Source organism: Clupea harengus, chromosome 26 (genome assembly GCF_900700415.2).
Source record: "Clupea harengus chromosome 26, Ch_v2.0.2, whole genome shotgun sequence".
Classification (NCBI taxonomy): domain Eukaryota; kingdom Metazoa; phylum Chordata; class Actinopteri; order Clupeiformes; family Clupeidae; genus Clupea; species Clupea harengus.
In genome coordinates, this window is record NC_045177.1 from 6,461,361 (window position 1) to 6,485,578 (window position 24,218).

At 45.1% G+C, this 24,218-nt stretch overlaps 3 protein-coding genes and 1 non-coding gene across 5 annotated transcripts in view; 1 reads left to right on the top strand and 3 right to left on the bottom strand.

The window, feature by feature from the left end:
* The window catches only part of LOC105900186 (nucleosome-remodeling factor subunit BPTF), a 46,484-nt gene extending 37,022 nt beyond the window's left edge, over positions 1-9,462 (bottom strand). Inside the window, 4 exon segments of the mRNA XM_031564107.2 lie at positions 2,895-3,115; positions 4,577-4,685; positions 4,688-5,398; positions 8,640-9,462. Coding sequence (XP_031419967.1) covers positions 2,895-3,115; positions 4,577-4,685; positions 4,688-5,398; positions 8,640-9,111 — 1,513 coding nt within the window. The 5' untranslated portion in view covers positions 9,112-9,462.
* Positions 9,463-10,187: 725 nt separating this feature from the next.
* Positions 10,188-10,269, top strand: trnas-aga. The gene has a single exon. It is a non-coding gene; the product is annotated as a tRNA-Ser (tRNA).
* A 556-nt stretch (positions 10,270-10,825) lies between these two features.
* On the bottom strand, positions 10,826-18,434 carry nol11 (nucleolar protein 11). Its single transcript, XM_012827493.3, has 18 exons — positions 18,192-18,434; positions 17,608-17,721; positions 17,435-17,491; positions 17,005-17,153; positions 16,649-16,706; positions 16,404-16,539; positions 15,844-16,047; positions 15,557-15,633; positions 15,286-15,409; positions 14,993-15,078; positions 14,611-14,676; positions 13,891-14,075; positions 13,253-13,378; positions 12,449-12,697; positions 11,932-12,010; positions 11,568-11,660; positions 11,286-11,393; positions 10,826-11,139 (listed from the first exon to the last, which is right to left on the bottom strand). The coding sequence occupies exons 1-18, from the start codon at positions 18,336-18,338 to the stop codon at positions 11,026-11,028; spliced, it is 2,172 nt and encodes a 723-aa protein (XP_012682947.2). The 5' UTR covers positions 18,339-18,434; the 3' UTR covers positions 10,826-11,025.
* Positions 18,435-22,484: 4,050 nt separating this feature from the next.
* LOC105900233 (phosphatidylinositol transfer protein cytoplasmic 1) overlaps positions 22,485-24,218 on the bottom strand; it is a 72,380-nt gene continuing 70,646 nt past the window's right edge. Inside the window, exon 9 of one of the 2 annotated variants that reach the window (XM_031563554.2) lies at positions 22,485-23,591. In XM_031563554.2, the coding sequence (XP_031419414.1) occupies positions 23,248-23,591 (344 nt within the window). In that variant the 3' untranslated portion in view covers positions 22,485-23,247. The remainder of the gene's footprint in view (positions 23,592-24,218) is intronic. The other variant, XM_031563555.2, reaches the window with a different exon arrangement.

The following is a 24,218-nucleotide window of genomic DNA, read 5'->3' on the forward strand; positions in this document are numbered from 1 at the left end:
AGAGCGCCCCCCCTACTGTGTGTGTGTCTTTGGGGGGATCCCTCTGTGAGCCGCCTCAGTGCACCCCCCTGTGTGTGTCTTTGGGGGGACCCCTCTGTGAGCCGCCTCAGTGCACCCCCCTGTGTGGGTCTTTGGGGGGACCCCCCTCTGAGCCGCCTCAGAGCGCCCCCCCCTCCAGTGTGTGTCTTTGGGGGGGTTCAGGTGCAGGCTTCATCCCTATCTGCACCCGGTGCCCTCTAGCATCTCCGTGGGCAGCACAATGCAGCCACTTATGGGCAGCCTTGGCTTGAGGCGGGCCCTACTTGGCACAGGCCAGTGGGAAGGGCAGGACGACCAGGAACCTGGGACTGAGCCATAATATCCCCCCGCCCACCTCTCTCTGTCTCTCTCTCTCTCCTTTTCTTTTTCTTCTCCTGCTTCTGAAACTCACCCTCTCTCTCACACACACACACACTCATGGTCAGGTAATTCAGACACACACAAACTCTTAACTCATGTTCTCAGACACTCTCTCTTAGATCATCTCTGTCTCTGAAACTCACCCTCTATCTCTCTCTCTCACACACACACACACACAAACACGGTCAGGTAATTCAGACACACACAAACTCTAACTCATGTTCTCAGACACTCTCTCTTAGATCATCTCTGTCTCTGAAACACGCTCTCTCTCTCTCTCTCTCCCTTTTTCTCATCCATTCAGCCTTGCCAGTGCTTTTCTCTTCTCTCCTTGGCCCTGACCACTTGAAGCTGCCTGGACCTTGTTTTGATCCTGCCGACACTGCCAGCCTGCATCCCCCCTCCCTCCCACACACACACACACACACCTACAGCCACACAAGAAAGGGAAAAAGAAAAGAAAAACCATCGAGAGAGAGAGAGAGAGATAGCTACCTGACCTGACACAGTCAGGAGGAGCTGAACACATACAGCAGTGTAACAGAGTGCAGAGGCGGGTGAGGGGAGGGGGGCAGTGGGGACGGTGGTGGTGGTGGTGACTGATGGTGGTTGCGGTGTGCCACTATAGGGTGGGTGGGTGTGTTTGGTGTGGGGGAGGGGAGGTGGAGATGCCATTATCAGACTGAGGCAGGAAGGAGGGAAGGAAGGGAAAGGCAGCCAAGTCAATGATAAGCCCTGTGCACACAGAACAGGAGGGAGAGGAGACCCTGCCGCGCAGCAGATATGCACAAATGAGAAATGCGTGAATGAAAATAAAAAAAGTGTGTGTTAGTGTGATGGCTTGCGTGTGAGTGTGTGGGGATCACTGTCTCAATGTGTGTGTGTGTGTTTGTGTCAAACAATTGTCGAAACAATTGCTTTCACTATCTGCGGGATGATGACAATAGCTTGGCGGGTGGGCGGAAAGCAATCAGCCAATACTCAGGCCCTGTTCACACCTGGCATTGACATCCGTCTTGGGTGATCGGATCACAAGTGGGCAGCTCTAAGCAGAGGTGTGAATGCGCTCAAGACGCATCGAGGACACATTGGGATCCGATCACTCGGACCACATTTGTAGGGGGTCTGGGGCGCATGTGGTCATTCTTTTAGCAGTGTGTGTACGCGAATGAGTCCTGTGCTACATGGCTTTGTCTACCACATCTGAACATTTAGAAAAAGCGCACAGAGATATATTACGAGAGCGCAAAGGTTGATTTCAATAACTAATAACGCACCAAGTAGGCCTACTGTCTGACAAGCGTGGATGGGCTATATAAAAGATTAGTGTTCTCATATCACCTGACTAGACAGCAGCTTTATAGTCGATCTTCAGATTTCATTGTTATGTTAATATGAATGGCAGAGTTATCTTTCCATCTCATTATTAGTTACATTTGTTTTTTAAGTGAAGGGGCACAGTGAATGACGTGGGGACCCACTCCTGCACTGGGCAATGGAAATGATGTACGTGTTTATATAAATTGGAGTAGAGCTGTCCGCTTCTTATCATCCGAGACACAATGTCAGGTGTGAACGGTCTCTGAGAGCAAAATTGGAAGATTGCGCAAAACACTTCGAGATAATGGCAAGAGAGAGATGGAGGGTGAGATGACATACAGGGGAGAGAGAGAGGGAGGATGAGACACAGAAGGACACACACACACACACACACACACACACACACACACACACACACACACACAGAGAGGGAGAAAAGGAGATAGCGACTCCACACAATATACAAAGAATGTGCCTGTTAGATCCCCCTATAATAGTAGCAAACATCACCGAGGAATCTAAGAAAGAATGAATGAAGCAGTGGAATAAAAATGGCTCTCATTCTCTTTGGAGCGGGCTGTCAAAAGAATCCTCATTTCTCGACGCTCGACACACAATGGGCGGCTTTGTGTTCCTCTCTCAAGCGGAGGTCTAGACATGCCTCGCTCTGTTCAGCCTCTCACCTCTCCACCCCAACAACTAGCTACAAGGAACTCGCCGCCTCCTCCTCATCTAACCAGGATGCTCAATCTTTTCTTATCAAGGACGCAGCTACAGTTATCACAGATGCGAGGTGCCTATTAGTGCTACACACACGAACACGGGCTCATAATAGACACAAGTTCTTCAAGGGGTCAGAGAGCCACTTAATAATGTAACATCCTAAAATCAGCTACGGTCTAGTCTGAAACTGGGGAATACTGGTGTCCAATGTCCGTCTGAATCATACCAACAAAATCCAGACAGAGTGATGCAACACCTGAAACTATAACGGAGATGTCCCATCTATATTTCATTATTGTTTGCAAGACAGAGATGCAAGTCCTCAAACGACATCCCAAGATCCTAAAATCAGCTATAGTTTGGGAACGTTTTTTTTTCTTCTTCTGTCCAGCGGCCATGTGCTCTACTGGTCACACTTTCACACGCCTGTCAAACCTCCCCCCCCCCCTTACCGTTGGCAGCAGTGAGGTACGCCTTGTTGTTGCCGCGGGCCTTGTTGGTCAGGTCCTCGGTGATGTCCATGTGGGTGTGGATCTCCGGGCACATCTCCTCCAGCGCGGCGTGCAGCTCGCCCTCCCAGTAGCTCTTGTCCAAAGACTCCATCAGCTCGGCCAGCTGCACCCGCGTGCTGTAGTACCAGATGGTCTTGTCCTCGTGCTCGCCGTCTTCCTCTCTGGGAGAACCGGGGAGGGGAACAGAGGATTAGTTTGGGCTGCAAGAGAGACTAGGTCAAGGATGAGTGCGCTCGCCTGCCAAGGGGTCAGGGCTAGGTGCAGGTTTCCAGGTCAACCAACCAAGCAGCAGACTTCATCTCGTTTTTGGTCTTTGGAAGTGATCGGACGCATTAGTAGTAGGAGAAGTAAACACTAAACAAACCTTGAGCAAAGGCCACTGGCCTGTCAGAACGACTCCAAAACCAAGAGAGTAAAATTGTATGCGCATTTTAGCATTCACACACAAGCTCCTGGTAGCTAAGAATATCCATCCCTGCGCTAACTGTGGCACAACTACATGGACTTAATACCCATGGGCATACCCAACACCTGTACAACATGATGTATGTATGTATGTATGTATGCTATGACTGTTTCCTCCAGCAGCAGATCTCCCCATCCACCATGTTTAGTTCCAACCCCTGCATCAGTGACTCAAGTCCTCTGGGACCATATTAATATTAGCGCCAGGTGCACTTGATTAGGCCTGCAGCTATATACAGTAGGAAGTTAGGTCTGGCCTGGACAACACATACCACATGTATACGTCTATGTCTAAAAGTGGGGTTGAATTAGCAGCCTCTCCTTGTTGGAAGCGAAGCCACGGCTAGCCTGGATGTAACTTGATTTGCCCTACTTCAGGAGAGGAGTGAAACGCTCGAACGTTAGCGGGGTCGTCTTCCCCGCGCCTGAAATGCAACCGGCGTCTAGCTGTAACATCCAATGCCGTCTCGAGTGGAACATGATAGTGCCCCGAAGAAGTCACTTTGCAACAATGCGGTTGAGATTTTTCACCCTCGGACATGACTCGAATGCAGTTTTAAAAAGCAGGTGATTTTGACAACTTCCTTCACGGTGGGTCGATACAGAAGAACTACGGAGTGAATTGATGGCTTATCTTCACATGAAGGAATGAGAAATTTCAACCTCAAGGTGACACTCTCAATTTATGATAAGTCAATACAATTTGTCTGCGTGGCTATAAACTGCAACACCTTTTTACCGGAATACAGGGGTGTTCCAGAATGGGTGTCTGAGAGTGGGGGATGTTAATATGAAAATATGTATGTATCCAGTAGAGCTTTTCATTGAACCGTAACATTCAGAACAAAGCAGACTTTTTTTATTACCATTCTGGGTGGGAGAGGATACATGCAAATTTAATTATCTAATTTCGCCGCTACTTCCCTTTTTCCTACCTGCAAGTTCACTTTTTACTTTTAGTCATGAAGATGCCACTTTATGCACTTTATGCACTTTGTTGAGTGTTGATGTTCTACGATTGCAAATACAATTTAGGGCTTATGCTGAAATGAATCCTGGGAGTAACAAGTAAAATAACCTAGTCACTCACTCACAGTGAGTATCTATAACTTCTAGTCTAGAAGGTTCTAGACTTCTCTCGTGGTGGTACTACTTACATGACAATGCGGCGATGGAGGAACCAGTACTTCCTGCGGTGCCGGTCATAGCCGACGGGCTCCTGGCGGATGTACGGCCGGCTCTTCTGCGCCTCGGTGACGCTGTCGCCACGCCGGGCACCTGGTGTGCCACGCACACCTCACACTGCCACTCGTCCTCGGGCACCTCCACCAGCGGCGGCTTGACGCACTCCAGGTGGTAGACGGCCGAGCAGGTCTCGCAGCAGAGCAGGTCGCCCAGCCGGTGGCACACGCGGCAGTGGTCGTCGTACTGCACCACCCCCTCGGACATGAGCTCCTCGCGGGCCAGGTTGGTGGTCAGAAACTGGTCCACCAGGAACTGGAGCACCTTCACCTTGGACTCCAGCGGCTCGAAGGGGTACTCCTCGCCCTCCTGCACGGGCAGGACGTGCTGGTACTCGGGGTCGCTCTCGCAGTAGGCGCGCACCACCTCGGGCCACGTCATGCCGTCGATGAAGTAGAGCGTGGAGTTGACGCTGTCCTTGAGGTCGGCGGGGCCGAAGGTGGTGTTGGACGAGTCCTCCTCGCGCAGGATGGCCTTGAGCAGGGAGATGTGCGTCTCGGCGATCAGCGTGCACTGCTCCTGTCCCGCCAGGGCGGCGCAGAAGTCCTCGAAGCGGAACGGCGACAGACGCAGCACCGCGCGGAAGTTGCGGAGGACCTCGTAGACGGCCGCCGCGTTCAGGACCTGCCCGGGAGGGATCATCAGGTCGTCCGACGACTTGGGGAGGTCCAGCAGGGGGATTTCCTTCTCCTCGAAGATGGGCGATCGAGGGCGGCGGACGCGCGCTCTCCTGCGACCTACGGGAGAGACAAAGGAAGGAAAGGGGGAAAGGATTAATATCACACTGGACTGAAACTTTTGAACAAAGTGACGCACACATGTGCATGAAACAAACTCAAGGCAATACAAGGTACAAATGACTTGCGCTGAGGCATTGCATTTGCACAAATATGGTTAAACGGAACACAAGTGTTTTGTTTTGTTTGCATCGGCTCATAAGACATTCTCCCATAAAAATGTAATTAAGGAACAGATAAAACCTTCAGATGACTGACAATTTAGAAGGATAATAAATGTGCACCTGACATTAAATTGCTGCCACCATATGTCTTTTGAAGTGGATTAATTTCAGATTACACCAAATTCTGGACATTACCAACTGATAACATCACTTAATAGGAAGGAGAGGATATAATCCAACTAATCTCCAGTCTCTTTAATAACCCCACACTTCTAAGTAGGCTAGTTCTCTGGATGGCCGGCTACAGTATTCATGATGCAATTTTAGTGCATTCATTACATACACCACAGCATGCTCATGACAACAGTGAACAAACCACAATCTTTATTTGGTAGGCTAACTATTTTTTTTTAAACAAATTAAACATGGGAGAGCACACCCTCTCTGGAGAACTACTCCAAACTGACATTCATCATCCAGTTCGTCATTAGTTCCACAAAGGCGGTTCAGTGTGCGCTGGCCGTGGAAGGTTCAAGTTTGGCCGGAGACACAAAGTGCACCCCGCTGAGCCAATGAATCGCTCGCCTCTCAATACAGGCTTTCACAGCGAGTAACCCTTATTGGTCAGAAAGCGTAATCCACGATTAGGCCATGTGAAGGAGACCTGTGACCTGCACCTACCATGCTGCCAGTGGCCCAGGTCTCACATCATGGACACTGAGGGTGAACCTGATCCTTATCATAGGGGAAATAGGTCACCCGCTGCTCGTGAGTGAGCCCTTTTTAAAAATGCCACATTTGACTAGCTTTGTGCTTACATAACCTCTCAAGACGGGGTCAAATTAAGAGGGAATGCTTACAACACCTCAAGATGTCGTCCAGCGACGTGTGTTTTTACTGCCCATTAGAAAGGAAGCATTGCTAAAGGGATCACAAGTCCCACTGGAACTGTCCAAGAACAATGCAATTCAAACACACATGTAAGGTCTGTGTGTGTGTGTGGTCATTTGTGACCAAGTAGAAGGAAGGCTTTTGGCCTGGCAGTACCGAGAAAACACAGAGAAGTTTGTGTGTGTGAAACACATGATAGGTGATGAAGCAAATGATGGTGATGTTTCACAAATAAAAAACCTCAGTCAGCTTCCCTCTGCATGCAAAATGAGTGCTTCTCTCATTCAGGATGTCACAAGCAATAAGGCTGTCAGGGGACTGCCACCGATACCCCACAGAGATAACTCCACTCCACTCCTCCAGAGTGTTCATTTCAGGCGGTAAACCTTTAGCCATGAAGGCTGTTTTTTTGTTTTGTGAAAATCCCACGAGGGACAAGTCATGATATGAGTTAAGCTGAATTGAAACAAGCGTCTTTATGTATGCAGATCCCTTAGCTCAGTGTCGAAAAATGTAAATAGGCTGAGCTGGCAGCTGGTGCTAAACTATTCTATGCCTATTCCACATGTTGTGGAGAACTACTAGGTTTTTGTCCCTAATAATAAGATTAATGGTGCACGATAAAAAAATAATAATAAAAAAAACCTTTAATATGGAGACAATAACTGCAGTCACAACCTGGCTGAACGGTGAACATCAATGGCAAACAAGTCCTATCTCTTGGGAAGGTAAATCTCATGTGAAGTGTTGGCGTACACGACCTCTCATCCTTTTGTTAACCACACCTGGAGTGTCTTTCTTGGATGTTGTTTCTCTGTGCATGGTCGGTCTTTTGCTGAACTACTTCTAGGCCACATAACTCATATTAGAACTGAGATGTGACTAAGAAACGTCAAAGCTCACACTTAAACATGAACATTACGTATGGACCAAATAGATACATGTTTTAAATTGTTTGCCTCCTTCCTTACAAATCGGTCAATAAAAACCCAGCAGAATTTTGAGTCGAAGTTTGGGAATGGGGATGGAATTCACATTAACATTCCAAAATATGCTGCTGCTGAGCGTGACTGTAGCAAAATACATTATCTAAGAATAACCTATCCACGTAAGGCCGCCTAATGAATGCACTACTAGAATTCAACATAAAAAGAAGAGCTCCAAAATGTCCCCAAAATTCCCGTTACTAATGCTGATACAGTAATGTTTCGTTGCCGCAAACAAATAATACATACTAGGTCCACAAAACGCAAAGCATGAACCTGTTATTAATACTGGTGATAGAACATATTTAAATGGACCAACGTAATCAGGGGTGAAGGATAATGAATGCCTCACGCAACAGGTGGAACAGGAGCGCCATTTTCAAAACAAAGCCGTGCTGTCAATTGCCTTTTGCTAACTTGCGAGCCTTTCGTAACATTAATTAAGCTGAGTAACCTTACGTAAATTATCACAATTTGGCAACAACTATTTTCACAGTAAGTCACAAAAGAGTAATATTTGTCCGATATCACTGTGAGAAGCTGTACCGGACAGGCGAACTCTTTTACAAGTTACTGAAACTAACTTAATTCCATGCATCTACATTGTGGGTATATCCGCATCGTGGGGATAAGTACTGCAAATGCTGCTAGCCACGTTAGCACAATGTCGTTACCTAAATATTCACAAGAATCGTTAAAAAACTTTTGGAAATGTGACAGATTTAAGTACAAATGTATGAGGGAAAATGGCCCAAAAACATTTGTATTTGAATGAATGGATAGCCAGAAGTTGATATCGCGCCTGCAAGCTATAAGCGAATACTGCCGTATCTAAAAACAATTAGCATTACGTAATGTAATGATAACTAAAACCGCACCTCTGTGATTACAACCAACAAATAAAACCGAATGTGTGCGTTTTTTGGATGGGAATGGTGAGCTACTATTTGTAAACAACCGACGACTCGGTGGTACAAGTGCGCGATACATCACCGGATCTCAATAAACAAAGAGGCCTGTTTCTGCGAGCAAGCTCCATTTTGAACAATGCAGCTTAACTTACTTCGCACCATATACACTTGTGTATAACAGTTAAGTAAGTTTAATCAACACTCCTGGGTGTATGCATCACTCTTACACTTCCATGACTTAATTAAGCATTAAGCTAGTTAGCTAGCTACTTAGCTAGCAGCAACGTACCTGGAGTGCTACCGTGGGTACTATGACTCCTAAAACTGCTCTCCGTGCAGTAACTAGCATCATCTTCGTCTGGTATTTCCTCCTGATAATCGGAGCCATCATCAAAGGCCCCGTCGTCGTCCGACAGAGGGTTTTCCCGTAAAAACTCATCATCGTCCGATCTCAAACTCACGGCATCCTCCTCATCACTCTCATGGTCATCGTACACAATCTTGCTGGCTGGCCGTCTCCCTCTGCTTCCACGGCCACCTCTCGAGCCCCTGCCTCTTCCTCTACCCCTCGATGTAGCTCCAAATTTTTTTCTGCCTCTCGACGAATGATAATTTCCCCTCCTGGAAGTAATTCCTGCAATATCTGATGTTCCTCGACCTCTTCCACGCATTCCCCGCCTGGCTCTAAAACCGCGGACTGGCACGGGGGATGGCTCCCCCATCAGTGCCTGTTTAGGCGGCCTGCCTCTTCTCCCTCTCATTATAGCAAGCTAGCTTAGAATGTATTATTTCTGTTTTCAGTTTTCGTACGCCACCAGCCCACGCAATTCAGACAAATCAGACCGCTTCCAAAAGACTAGCTTGCTTTGTTAAGTCTGCAGGAGTCCCGGATATCCCCGGTCTAAATTAACGGGAAAAAGCTCAAACCGAATGGCCGGCGTCCCGCTCTGGGTCGCCTACAGTCGCCATTTTTCTTCCTCTCTCTCCCTGTACTGAAAACACTCAGCAGGCCCTCTATGGAGGTCACGTGACGTACTCTACAATAGATGCGAATACCATGTTAGTTCACAAAATTAGAAAGCATAGTAGACACGATGCAGTCTATTTACGTTCATTTGTCAGTCTGAGTTTAACTACTCTCTCATTCATCAATTGATTATATTGGAGCGAGCTTGTAAATATAACAGCGCGTTTGACTGTGTATGTGTTTGAGATCATTTCAAAGACGCTGCAAGCTATGCAGAAGGGGCATTGAAAACATTTTATTCACATATTTCAAGTTCAACATAGGTTACGGATTTATTTCGAAACAGAATAAAAAAGGGTTACGTGTTAGCCTAGTTGGTAACTTAAGATTTAGTGCTCTTTGAAGATAATACTATGGTTACTGCTTATGCAACGCACAGATGTTGCAGTGTAACCTAATAAATTCAATCTGCGTTAAACTGCCATTCTCCTAATGTCTTAATTTTTTGCATTTTCAAATTGGCGACTGCTTTTAAGAATTAAATTAGTTTGAGTAGTTCATTATATATTTCACCTAATGCCAACATTAGTTAGCCTGTAGTTTATTCTGCCTACATCATGTAGCCTTCGTTTATGCGTTCAATTTTCCTTTTTCAAATAGTAATATAAAAGGCAAGATTACAGTAGATAATTTATAGGCCTCTGACATTTGATCAGTCAAGATAAGGCAAGCCTCTTGTTAATGTGACCGCTGTGGTTTTGTGTGCGCATAAGAATCAACTTATGAAAATAATGTTGAAAGAAAACATACACGATAATTTATCACAAAATAAGATCTATAAAAAAACCTCACAAAAGGTATGCTTATATAGTTGTCGTGGCCGAGTGGTTAAGGCGATGGACTAGAAATCCATTGGGATCTTCCCGCGCAGGTTCGAATCCTGCCGACAACGAATGTTTTTATGGATGACGCCTCTTAAGACGCGTTGTTCGAGGTGTTCGTTGTTCGAGGTGTTCGTTGTTCGAGGTAATCGTTGTTCGAGGTAATCGTTGTTCGAGGTGTTCGTTGTTCGAGGTGCCCGTTGTTCGACATGATTCCAGAGAGAGACATTCGTAGACATCTGTGGTGGAAGTGTTATGGTAGTGGTGTTTTGCTTTTATGCTGCACCCAGTTGTGCAGGCACACGCTGACGAAATGTAAGGAAACCATTATCCAAGAAAATACCAGTATTAAGTGTTATAAACCACACTAAGCAGTTTCAAAAGGCTCTGAATTACAAGCAAAATTCTTATGCTTATAACATTCTCTGTAAGATCGTATCGATGTAAATATAATACATGACATTTTCATACACAACGCTGGTTGTACAGTTAGTCTTCTACAAAAATACTGGACACTGAATTACTCTACTGGTATGACGGCTTTTAAAATAACATTATCTTCTTGACAAAATAGGTCACCCCCAAAACATATTGGCTCAAAAAGAAAATACAATCGTAGGAAGGTGGTCTGGTAGTATACACTATAATTACGGCTTTAATTTGCAATACATTTTACATTTCCAATTCATGTTGTAACTTATATAAATACACATTATAGCCATGTAGAAATGTCTAATCAACTGTTTTAGAAAACACAAAGCTCAGGTCATTTATTGCAAAAGTGAGGAGAGAAGCCATATTTGTTTAAAAGAGTCTATACAGTTGGTTTAAAACAGCTCAATCACTTCAATAGAGTACTGGCTGTTGTCCTTTGACGGCTTGGCTTTCTTCAGTGCGTGAAGGCTGCCCTCGATTTTCCCCAGACCGGTAAATAACCTCATCTGAAATTAAGGGGGGGGGGGGGGGGGGCAGGCAAAGTTAGCTGTGCAGGTCTCAGCAGTGACCTGTTCAACACACCGAATGACCACAGGATACAAGTGGCAGACACCTTCTGCACACGCCAAGTTGCAAGCTTAAAAGCACGTACCTGTGCTTTCACGAAGCTGTGAAGGCCTGCTAGCAATTCCTTCGCTTCTGGAGCCATGACCAAGACAGTGAAGTGAGCATCCACAAGCATACAGACCCAGTCTATGATCTGCAGTTATGAAGAGCATAGGGGAAACAAAATACAGGAGTTACAGGAAACATGTTACATGCTGTTTACTCTGTACCCAAGTCTTCAGACACACTGGAAAAGCTAACCAGTGAACTCTACAAACAATAATAATGTCATCATGAGTCAGAGAGCGAAACCATCCACCCAACCAACCTGTGTCATTGTTGGTGACCTCAAAGCAGGAACCTGTGTGTTGATCTCTTGATAATACTTCACATATAAGAACTGGAGGTACTGGAGGAAAAGCTGGGGATATAAGAGAATGACGGAACATCAAACTGACTGTGTTACAGATATTCTGTACTTCAGTTGGAAAAACATATGTTATGTTAATGACACAAATTTACTGTACTGCTGTGGAAGAAAACTTTTGAGTGAACCATTTAGTAAGATATCTATTTGCACAGATAAAAAAAAACTTAACAATGACAATAAAACAATAAGCAAATAACATTTTGATCATGACAATACAAAAAAAAAAAAAGTGTCAGTTGTGACCCTGTAAACGGATACTTACTATAACCTGTGGTGCAGAGAGGTCTTTGAGATGAGGCAACAGGAAGCTGTCACTGTACGGCGTCTGTAAGATTTCATTTCTGTGAAGCTGCTGTCAAGGGAAAAATTCAAACTGCCTCACTTAGAGTGGTTTTATGTTAATGTAGTTCAGTAGAGTGTTTTTGTAATGTCTTTATACTCTAGAGAGAGAAAGAAAAATACTTGTAATGTCTTTATACTCTAGAGAGAGAAAGAAAAATACTTGTAATCGCTTTATGAGAGAGAGAGAGAGAGAGAGAGAGAGAGAGTGCAAGTGAGAGCGAGAGAGAGAGAGAGTGAGAGTGAGAAAGAGAGAGACAGAGAGAGGGGGAGGTTTCAATCCCCCTGTTTACCATGTTCCCTGAAGTATCGTTGACTGTATGGGTTTGCATTATACTTCAGCATATAGACTCATTTACATGTACCAATTAATGTAAGGGAGATGACAAGGACCTTAAAGTACAAGAAAAGCATCTCAGTGCTTCTGCAGCCAAGGATACAGTAATACTGCTTTGTGTAGTCCGACGGGCCTCGTCATGTCCAGGGACATGGAGCTGGCTAGCTTTGGTTTCTGGTGGAGAGGGTGCTGGGCTTCAGAGCTGTTCTCCTCTGCTGCTGCCGGTGTGCTGAAGCCGTTCTGTTGGGTCTCATTCTCCTCCTTCTCCTGCACAGTCACGGCACTCAGGCCCTCCATGTACGCCACGCTGTCCGTCTCCAGAGTAACCGTCTCCAGCTCACTGTCTGGAGTGCTGTGAGGAGAGATAGTGGGGGACTGGATTGAAGGATTGGCTTTGGGAAAGGTCCAGGTTCAAATTGCTGTGATTGAGGTTATTTCCAGCAGGAATTCCTCAAAATTTTGATTCCATCAGGATCTTGCGAGGTTTGGTGTAATTTGTGCAGCCAAAACTAACTCATCTTGCTGCAGGAATTCTCAAAAATTGGGGTGATTTTGAGTTAAATAAAATCAATCAGAAATAATGCAGAAATTCCATGACTTTCCTTTTTTTGCAGAAGTATGGCAAATGTGGTCAGCCTTGAATTTGTGTGAATTCGCGAAACATGGGGGAACACAAGGCACAGAACATAGAACATGGGGAACACAAACTAGTAGTTGTTATATCTCATTAAAAAATGAATGGGTAACTGGCAACCATGATTTGTTTTCTCCAACATCTGCTGTCTAGATCTAAGTCCTGCTCGGACATTCTTTAATCTTCTGAAAGGGACACAAGTAATAGAAACCTCCACCAAAAAGTTCTCAGCGATTGTGATCAACCCAATTTCACCAGTGGGAGAATATTTACCTGAGGAAGGCTTTGAGGCAGGCGCAGGTGATGGCCTCAGGTATGTCTGGAAAGACCTGTAGACAGAACTGACACAGGGCCGAGTCCTTCTTCTCCAGAGCCAGCTTCAGGAGGTCAGGACACACACTGGAGACCAGAGGAATACAATCATATCTGTTAGATCAAAACTTTTTGATCTTGCATTCTTCGTGAGACAAGACCCAGTATTCATAAAATAATCCGTATGCACGGATTTCGGAAACCGGGGTTGTCAGTTTGCGCGTCCCCCTGGGTCATGGCCTAAAGTGAGTACTTCAAAGGGGATGGCGGCAACATTCAAATCAGGTAGGTTTTTTTCTTTTTATAGGAGCAGTCTCTGAACTTTTTGACTTCACCTTGTATAAGGTTGCCTTGCAGAAATGTACTATGCACAAGATGGGCAGTGCAACTTATGGTGAATTAAACCTGCTTCCAAACACATTTAACTCACAATCTTGTTTTTCATGCTTGCCAACTTGGCTAAGTTGAAGAGTGTGCCATACCAGACCAAAGTCTAATAACAACCATAAACGCACTCGTATAGCAGCTGCTAAGCTACTAATAAATAGCTATGCAGTTCTTGGTGCCAAACATCATCTAATAGCACACCACACCCTCACCTGTGGCAGAGACACTTGGTGTGCACCAGCTGCACCAGGACCTTGTGTGGGTAGAAGGAGGGTTCCTCCAGGCTCCGGGTTACTAAGGCAGAGGCCAGGTTCCCCACAGCCAGCTGGAGACCTGGGAGGTCTGACTTAGAGAGGAAGGACGTCATTGCCTTGTGGACCTGGTCCTCCGAGCCGGTCTGCAAGAAGACAACACCCAATTAAGGTGAGTTACTGGGGACCCAAGACTGAATAAGATGGCCATCATGTGAGGGGGAGAAATCAATTGAACTGATACAAAGTTGGCATTAAAAAACAAAAAGCCTTTTTGGACTTGAAGTACAGCAACACTTTAGTGCAGTTCAGACCTTACAACATACTGAAACAAACGCATTCAGAGTGTTGGACAAACCAAGGAAAGAATTTCTCAAAAGAACCCAATGCAACAATTGTCACAAAGTGACATGAAAATGATAAAATTATGGTATTGTTTACAATTATTATTATTGTATTATAATTGACAAAGGGATCAAATATGCATATCCTCCGAGTTTAAACACGTAATTCTGTTTAGCATTTAGAGGCTTCAATTGGGAACCATATCTACCATTGCAAAGAATTATGACCACGTCTCCTCAGAAAATACTGTGAATGCATGTAGTTAACACTTCTTGATGTCCTCTCCAGAGGTTTGGGAGAATGACCAGCATGTGGCTTTAGATGAGAGGCCGTTACCTTGATTAGCTCTATTAACTGGTCAACAGCGATGGCAGAGGCCCCCTGGCTTTTGCGAGTCAACCTCTAGAAAGGAAAGAAAAGAATGGGGGGAAAAAAAAAATCAGGATCAACTAAGAAGTTGTTTACCAGTGCAACAAATCAAGTTAAACCTACAAGAAGGTCCAGGACTAACTCCTTGCATTAATATACACAGGTGTGAAGTGGGGTAGGTCACATTTCATATAACCTGAAACCCCAGATGAGCGTGTTGCAGCAGATTGTTGAGTCCACATGAACTATTGATGCCAAGTGAACTACATCTTTTCAGCATTTATGGCCCCCTTAAAGGGATGTGGCCCCCTTAAAGGGATGTGCATAGCACTGACTAAACGTCACTCACATTCTTCCGTGTCTCCACCGCACTCGCAGATGTTTGCTCCTGCGTCACCGCACCCCATGATGCCACGGGCACCGGAGGGTTCAACTCTGGACGAACGACAGAGCAAAGCCAGGATGAAAAATACACATTAAGAGTTACCTAAAACAAAAGGTCCCTACTTCAATGAAACACACTTCTGCAAGTAGCTATGTTGGGTAACATATTGTAGGTCATTAGTGTTCTAATGGCAGTGTCACTACTAACAGAGTACGAGGGGGAGGCTTTTCATAGCGGCGTGCTGTATAGGAGCTTACCGCAGCCTCCAGGTTGTTTGAGTTTTCCCATAGCAGCAGCCAGAGAGGATTTCTGACACTCAAAGGGGATTACAGACAAAGCCTTTCCGTGAGGAACATAAAGCTTCCCGCAGTAACACCACAACTGGAAACAAAAACAAACAAAACAAACAAACAAACAAACAAACAAACAAACAGTTTTTCGCCTTTGTTTATCTGGTAGAAATGTTTTATAGTCTCAAGATACATTGAGCACATCCATTTTTTTTCCAAAACATTTGTTCTGACTGACCTGGCCATATATTCTCCCAGCCATTTCCTTCCCAGCTTGCAGTGTCTGGAAGTTGGTGTTCCAAATGCACAGGTAATCTGGTGAGGAAGACAGAGACAGCGTTCGGTACCACTTTGGCAATAATCAGGGCACGCACAATAACAACCAAAAGTAAGCCAGAGCCCAGTGCATCTATATGAGTTTTAGTGTTACACTGTGAGGTATACAACGATGATTCTCAATGCAATAAATTGTCACAGATCCACAAGAGCCTGGAAGAGTTCCTTGCTGGATGGGGATGGGTTTACCTTTCCCTGCCCCTGCTGACGGATGCGGGACCCCCACCACTGCCACGTGGGCTGAGTCCAGGGGCACAGCGGAGGCTGATGCCAGCTCCCCCTCCCCCAGCGGCAGCATCAGGAGCAGGGTCCTGGGCAGCGGTAGCACCTTGCCCTCCACGCCCTCTGGCAATCGCATGGGCACTATACTCTCATACACACAGCCATCCGGGTCTGCAAGTAAGATCAAGATGGAGGGATGAGAGGCTGTGTTTAGATACAGTTTTTCAGGTTGTCACAGTGCGCATATCTAAGAATTAAGAAAGTTTCACCACCAAAAGTAAAAAGCACTTTAAAGAAGGCAAAGACACCGTTACTACGCATGACAATTCTCATGTACGGCAACTGACTAGACACAGAGACATCAAAACAAGGGCATGTCTTAGTTACAGTAACAGATACTTGGATGAATGACTCCAACAGCGTCCAAGCACTCTTAAGGTGCTTTAGATGACCAACAACTGTCTGTCGAATGAAACCATATCCCCAGTTTGCGGCGACACCACACATGCTGTTGTGTGCTCACTTACATAGACTGAGTATGTGCAGATTGCCGCTGCGCGGTGACACCGAATAGCTGAGGGAAGTGGAGCCCGTGCCCTCCAGCCGGTACGCCACTCTGGACATGTTCCCGAGACTCTGCACATGCAGGCAGTGTTCCCCTTTCTGAGGAAACAAATGGAATATTCCGTGAAACAGCAGAGGGGACGATTACACTGATTCTTAAATGGAACATACTAACACGGCATGAGTGGAGAAGGGGGTGTAGTCTTACATGTTCTGTGATATAGAGAATCCATTGTTGTTTTCCTGAAGTGACGAGGGTGCTCCACCTAAAGGATAACATTGATGACACTTGAATGCAAATCTCTCCCCAAGAATACTGGACATCAGCTATGTGACATTCAGCAGAAAACATTGTACTGGTACATACACCTGACTTAAAAAAACAGCCAGGCCTAAATCCAGCAGCATTGGTAGGTCTCTGCGAGATATACCCCTTCATCTCAAACAACCCACACCAGAAAAAGACAGGGGTTCAAATCTGGACAATTACACATCTGTGACCTAAATGCCTGTCAGTGCTGCATATGGTGGCTGGATGGCCGTTTGAAGCAGGAGGGGTCCTACCTGATGACCTCTTCCTCTGAGAGAATGTTTTCCACGTCCTGCTGAGGCTCAGCCAACAGCGAGTCCAGGAGTTGGACGGCACCTCTGCGGAAGAGAACCACTGGCTCTTGGTCAGGGGCCGAGTGGACCCTCCAAACGTCAGAGGACACCTGCAGCACAAGAGCAAACTGGGTCAGGCGATGAGAACACGACAGGAAAGGAGAAGACGACAAAACGGGCAGAACTCGAGACAACTCGGGAGGCGAGGCAAGGCGAACAAGATTGTATTACAAAGAAATGTAATCTGTGAGTGAATTCAGAACTTGGAAAAAAGACACATCAACATTAATGTGGAAAAATAATGAACATGTTAAGGTCTCTGCAAAGAATTGTTTCAGGCCTCTATAAGAGGTCTGGGTGAGTACATTCGATATATCCCAATCATACTTACAGTAGCTTTAAATGCTTTGTCAAGACTGATGTCATCATCTTTCCAAACTCTTATAACCTAAGGGGGAAAACAATAGGTTAAAAACACAATATAAACAAATGATTGACTTAACTTCATAACTTCAGATAAAGCTAATGGATAAAGATGAGGAGAAGTCAATCTTCGTTGTTTACCTTATCATCTGTCACCACCACGTACTCTCTTGTTTTGGAGTTATAAACGGCGGGACAAGTTATTCTTTGGCCCTGCTTCACTGTCCAGCTACCCAAGGGCTTCTGGTCCGAGACCTGTCAGAACAACCACACGCATTCGTAACTCCTATGATGCCAATCATGAATTACATCCGCAGTCATATAAGTTCTTTAGCGTTCTCAGTCTGCCAAAGATTATTCTTGGAAGGCAATAACATTTAGACTTAGCATCTATTATGAACTACTACCTTCAAATGAAATACAACAGCGACATGTTCGTGGCAGTGGTGGTTTCCTAGCTAGGCTAGAGGCAGACTATAGCCTGTAACGTGTATCGTTACCAACACCAGCCCACACACTCAAAGAGATTGGCGTCCAAGGGTTTGCTTTAATTTCAAACCTCCGAAAATGTTCTGGGTTCTTATTGCAAATTGAAGGCGGCGTTATTGTACTGGCGTTGATTGTTTACAAAATGCTCTGACCAATAGCTAGGTGGGCTATGTACGGTAGGAAAGCGTGGCACCAGCCAATCGTTAAATCAAACAGATCTGTCCGCTTCACCTTACCTTGTATACTGTAATAGATCTGGTCGAGTCCGTAACAACGACATGATCATCATCCCCTTTCAATTCGATCCCTTCTATCCCAGATTCTGTGCAGTTTTGCGCTACACTAAGTGCGCAAAGCGTGGACCCCTCAAAGAGCGCTGCCATCTTTCCGATCGCAGAACTCGCATATGCTCAAACCTCGCGAGCACACATTGGTCTACCATCGAGACTCTCAAGAAGAGAAAAGAATAGCGTTGAAAAACAACGACACTGCCGCTCCGTGGCGTGGGTCCTTTCACTATGTACATAAGCTATGGGGATGAAAATGCGGGCTATATGAGTTAAGTTGGACCAAAACATCCAGCGTTTATTTTTTTTATGTGTGTGTGCACGCCCTCTCGTATGTTAGTTTGCCCTTCATAAAAAACGTGTCAAAACAACAGATGTGTTAAGCGGACACATACAAATAAAGAATAGGCTACACTACAATAGCCCACTATTGATCATTATATGTGGACAATAAACGTGTGGCTTACAGTTACAGTTTTACGGCTTTCTTGAATGTCTGAATAGTTTTGACTTTAGCCTGCAGACAAATCAGGCCTGCTGTTAGCAGGCTAAATGTAAAGGCCCAAATGTATTAGCCTAATGCTTCAATATTTATGATTTTCATTTAGAAGATGAGCTGCTGATGGATTATATTTAATAAAAAAATGCTGTATTTACAAATATATATATTTGATCATGACGTTTGATTAGTAAGCTACTCAAGTAGGTATTTTAGGTAATGTTTTTTTACTTATTGATATCACAGCCTACTCATTTTTCTTTTTGTTGACAACAAAATATCATCAGGTTACATCAACATAAAAACCCCTCTCTATTTCTGACAAATGAGGGATGGAAGTAATAGTGAAATGGGTGTGCAGAGAGCACTAATGCACTGTCTAGCCTACAGAATAACATGATGTGCAATTACGTGTCAAGAAAGGTTAATGTAGTGCTTCATATTCTGTTCAAACTGCACAACTGGGCACAGTTGATTGATGTGCCAAGGACATGCACCCACAGCCAACTCTTCTTATGCCTCATGTCTTTAGCTTCAAGAGTTGTATTTTCATCATGTAGAAGAGGGTCATCATCTTCTTTTCTAGATACTTTGTCTTTCCATCAGTCCTCTGGTATCCTGAACTGAGCTTTCCATTCATCTGTAACTTGGCTCAGTTTGTTTATATTTAGTGATATTATATCTAGTTATATCTAAGAAATACTTCAATTAAGGGAAATTCTATTAAAGAATTACCATTCAAAAATGTAATTTGTTTCAATTTCATCAACTGAACATGAATTAAAGTATTAATCTCACGTAGCCACCTTTCCTAAAGTTGCACCCTTCCATACATTCATACCCTCCCCCACACGCATATGGGTGTTGCCATGCAAGAAGGACTTGACACAGAATATTTTAAATAGCAAGTAAACTTTATTTGCTACAAGATTTAAGAAAAAAGTAAAACAGTAATTACAACTAAACCAAACGAAACATATCCAAGGGCAATAAAAATATACCAGAGTGGAAGAACCCAGAGCGACGTTCAGCAGCCGAGAGAGGATGGCACTTAGCAAACACAAAAATAACAGCATGTTTACCAGCTGCACTTCAAAGTGACACAAAAGCTTGGTCCTTCTGAGCAAATGGGTTCAGATAGAAAATACAGCCATAACAAAATAACCCACAATGCTACTGATACTTAAGTCTGACCGTAAGAACAAAAAGGTAAAGACAGCCCACCTTCAGAATGAAAAAACATCAATGCCGCTACTGAAACGAAACAACTAAAGAACATAAAATGTTTTGCGTTTTTTTTCTTCTCCAAAAAAAAAAAGGGGTCCTAGGACCATATCAAAGTTGAAAGAAATACCCTTACACGTGAACAGGAGCGAGAAACTAACAGAAGCTACTGAAAGGCAAAATCATACTAGCAAAATGGATATGTTGAACTGATTACATTACAGCATTTTAATGAACTGGAATAATTCAAAGTGGCAGAGACCTTCCATTTGATAGAGACCCAAATCTCTACGCTGATAACTTTCACCTCATTTTAGATCAATTATAGGAAGTCTAAAACCAGAGGATATCTGTACAAAGGCTATTTACAAATTACTCACTATAACTCAAGAATTAGCACACCCGCTGAAAAAAAAAAAACAATGACACCAATCCCTGGGATTTTGGTAAACCGCATATGCCTGAAGAAAATCCACTTGCTAGGCTGGACTGTGTATAATCCCAAAAGAGTATAAACAAAAGACTGAAAATCCTCCTTTTCGGACAGTACGAATGTAGAAGGTTGGATATTTGAACTGATACATTGGGCCCTGGTCCATTTGTGATGACAAGAAGCTGAGGTGAACTGGTACTATAGACTGCTTTCTAACTAAAGGGGAGCATGGCTTATCAGTCTCGCAGGAGGCAAACTAGAATGCTGGTCTTTTGACAAAACATTTGGTCAGAAAGCAAACTGTTTCAGTATGTCTTCCTTTATGGTCTGACAACTGTGACCCATTTGTTTAATTATGGTCCAATCATGTTGAAAGGAGAAATGAGTCGGCAAGGAAATTATATATATTATATATATTACAAAAAATCTCTGAATTTTAGAATCATGGGTCCACTAGTTACTGTTTATTCATTAACAGATGTCTTTCTGAAGTGTTCGGGTTATTAGGAAAAAAACAAAAACATTAACAGAACAGTGATTGCCAAAACGGGAAATATCCATTTTTCCAAAGCCCCGACTTCTTAATGGACTGCTTGTGCTCGGATTTACAGAAAAGCATTTCATTGAAAGCGCATGTTAGGCCATTACACAGCTGATCTGATGATCTGATATGTCAAATTGAAAATGTCAAACTCGCCTCGTTCACAAAGCGTGGCAAAACAAAAAACGCAGCACAGAAGAACAGAATTCTCTTTGTGGTTTCGTCATCTCTTTAAATACTGTTTGAAGGAGGTTTTGGTATACAGACTAGAAGATACACTTTTCACATGCAGAGGCACTGGGTGGATAGTCTTATTTTCTCCGAGCATGCTCAGTTTTTGATTGGAGACTTGTATTTATCATATGGCAAATAACTACACAACCTATTAAGTCACATTCAAGTCTTCCACCTCTTATCCTGCCTCTATAGACTCATATACACTCCTATATGTATATATGTTGGAGAACATTCCATGCGGCTTTAAGCCCCCCCCCACCCCCACCCTTTTGAAACAATGGCAATTTTAGCAGCTTATCAAAGTACTTCCACAAGTGCAACTCAGGAGAGGATCTCTTCCCAAATCAAATCAAAACCTCTTCCTCCCCTGTGACGGTAGAGTTGGCACAGCAAGTGTGTTTTCAGAGGGATATTTTCTTTGTTCACGCCTTAAAAATGATGTGGACCGGGCAAGGTAAGCGATACGACCCGGCATCCAGAATGTACTGTACAGACCAAGCGCATAAGGCATGTTTTGAAGAGACCTCCCCCATCTTAAGAGTCAGTCGGTCAGTCAGTGTGCTGCCCTGTCCGCTCCATGTGTGAAGACATCGATTGATAATCTGCTGCTGCTCTAGTTTGCACACTGACTGACCAGTCATGTATCTGACTGACCAGTCGTGTATCTGACTGACCAGTCGTGTATCTGTCGATCTTGTGTACGAATGGTCACACGGCTGAAATGTAATCATGTGAGGTTGGACCTCACAGACTTCACTCGGCTCCTGTTGGCATGATGGCAAAAAGCACAAGGTGAATTTCCCGCCGTGGCCACGATTCTCACGACCATATTTCTCGGACTTAACATCATTCATAAGACTTCATCTGAACTCCTATTTTATCTAAAGATCGTTCATGTTTGATTCGGTTTTTATCACCCCGCCGTGGCTATATTTGTTGGTGTGTAAACTTGGTTGGATTATCAAGAGCTTTTTTTTTTAACGTAGAGAAAGCTGTACAGGTAGATAATTAGCAAAAGCAGTGAGTAGGAAGAAGTCCATATCCTGCCCTGTGTTATCAAAAAAGATGCGGACCTGAGAACACTATCTCTGTCTGTCTCTCTTGCTCTCTCGGATCGGTCGAAATCCTGGTATTTAACATGCACCAGACACTGAGAACACATACAATATATGTGTCGATCTACAGGACAAGAACAATGTTGATAGGCGGTTCCCAGCGAGTTCAACCCATCCCAGTTCCTTACGCCACCGAAAGACGCACCCATCGGAGCTGATTCGTTTTGCTCCGGTCTCAGAGCTCCCGTCCTACGCTGTGCTGTGGCATAGCAACACATGCCGCAATGACGTTTCAAAATAATCAGCAGTGTCGCTAAGAATATCTACATTTGTGCTGCCGAAGCAGGTTGACTTAGACCGCAGGTCATATGGCTACGCAATGGAAGCTTTCTGATGAAACTCCTGGGGGGGAAAAAAAACGAAGACAGGAAAAGTACTTAACTGGAATTCTATCTGGCTTTTTAAGGCCTGGTGTTAACATGGAGGCCTGGACACACTGTTTTATAACTGATACACAGACAGACTGAGACTCACACACACACACACACGATAATTAAATGAATGCATATTCTCTTTGTCTGGGAGGGGGGGGAGGAGGAGGAGGAGGAGGACGTGGCATCTTCTATGTCTTGCTTGCCGCTGGCTGGAATCCAGCGGTGACCTGTAGGGTTGAGGGGGGATGGGGGGGGGGGGGGGGGACTTTGCGCTCCCCAAATCCCACGCTTGGTGCTTCCAGCGGCCTAAGCCCTGGGATTTGGGAGTCTTTGTCGAGGCGGATTTACAGCGTGAGTGGTGAGCTTGTGTTACGGCCGAGAGGTGGCGCGGAACTCGAACTGGCGTCTTGGTCGAGCTGTGCCAAAGAAACGTGAAGAAGGAGACGCGTATATCGGTGGGTATGCAGGAGGGGTGATATGTCGGTATATGTGTGTGTGTGTGTGTGTGTGTGCATGTGTATATGTGTGTGTGTGTGTGGGGGGGGCAGAGGCAGAGAGGGTGTGTAGGCTGCAAGAGCGCCATCACTCCAGCTGACTGCCCTCCGAGCTCCAGGGGGCGTGGTTGGAGATGGGGGCGCTGGCTGGGGGTGGGGTGGGCGGAGGGTCGGACTCGGACTCGGGCTGGGGCTGGGGCAGGGTGAGGGTCTCTGGGGCGGACTTCTTGCGGGGCCGGTCCCTGGGGACGGTGAGGAACTCGGGGGCGTCGGTGCAGAGCGGGGTGGAGGGGGCGCTGGCGGGACCGGAGGAGGCCAGAGAGGACCGGGGCGTCTCGCCGATGGAGATGGACGGGGGGAATATCCCGATCTTCTGGTTGGTGGCCGCCTGGATGGTGCGCTCAAACTCTCTCACCTCATCCATCGTCATGTCTAAAGGGAGAGAGACAAGAGTAAGAGAGAGGGACATAGAGAGACAGCAAGGGAGAGAATGATCAGAGAGAGAGAGAGAGAGAGAGAGAGAAGAAAAGAGACAGAAAGTACAGAGAGAGAGAGCAAGAGAGATAGAGAAAGATAGTATTGGACAGAGGACACAAACTAATACTACTCCAGTACACACTTTTTGGTTTACACTATCACACTATATCGTACTCCAGGAAAGGGATAACGGAGGTGTTTCTTTAGATGAGGAGGGAAAGAACTGCATTACTCGAAGCAGATTTTCCTCTGCCAAGTCCAGTATTCTCGTATAACGGGACACCTCGAAGGCCGTTATCCCACTTGTACCCCGGGTGGCATACATAACGGGACACCTCGAAGGCCGTTATCCCACTTATACCCCGGGTGGCATACATGTCTTTAGGCATGCATGTGGAGCCCACAAAGGAAACGTTTGGTTCAGTTCAAAAAGAAGGCAACCTGTTTAGTTCGTACTACTACTTTCTTTAGTCACGGACAAGGCTAACGTTGGTTACAGTCGATTCCATTGTTGCTAAGCCCGAATCCTTTAGCTTGCTAGCTGTTTCTGATTCTATGCTTGCTAGCTTGCCACCTTGCTAG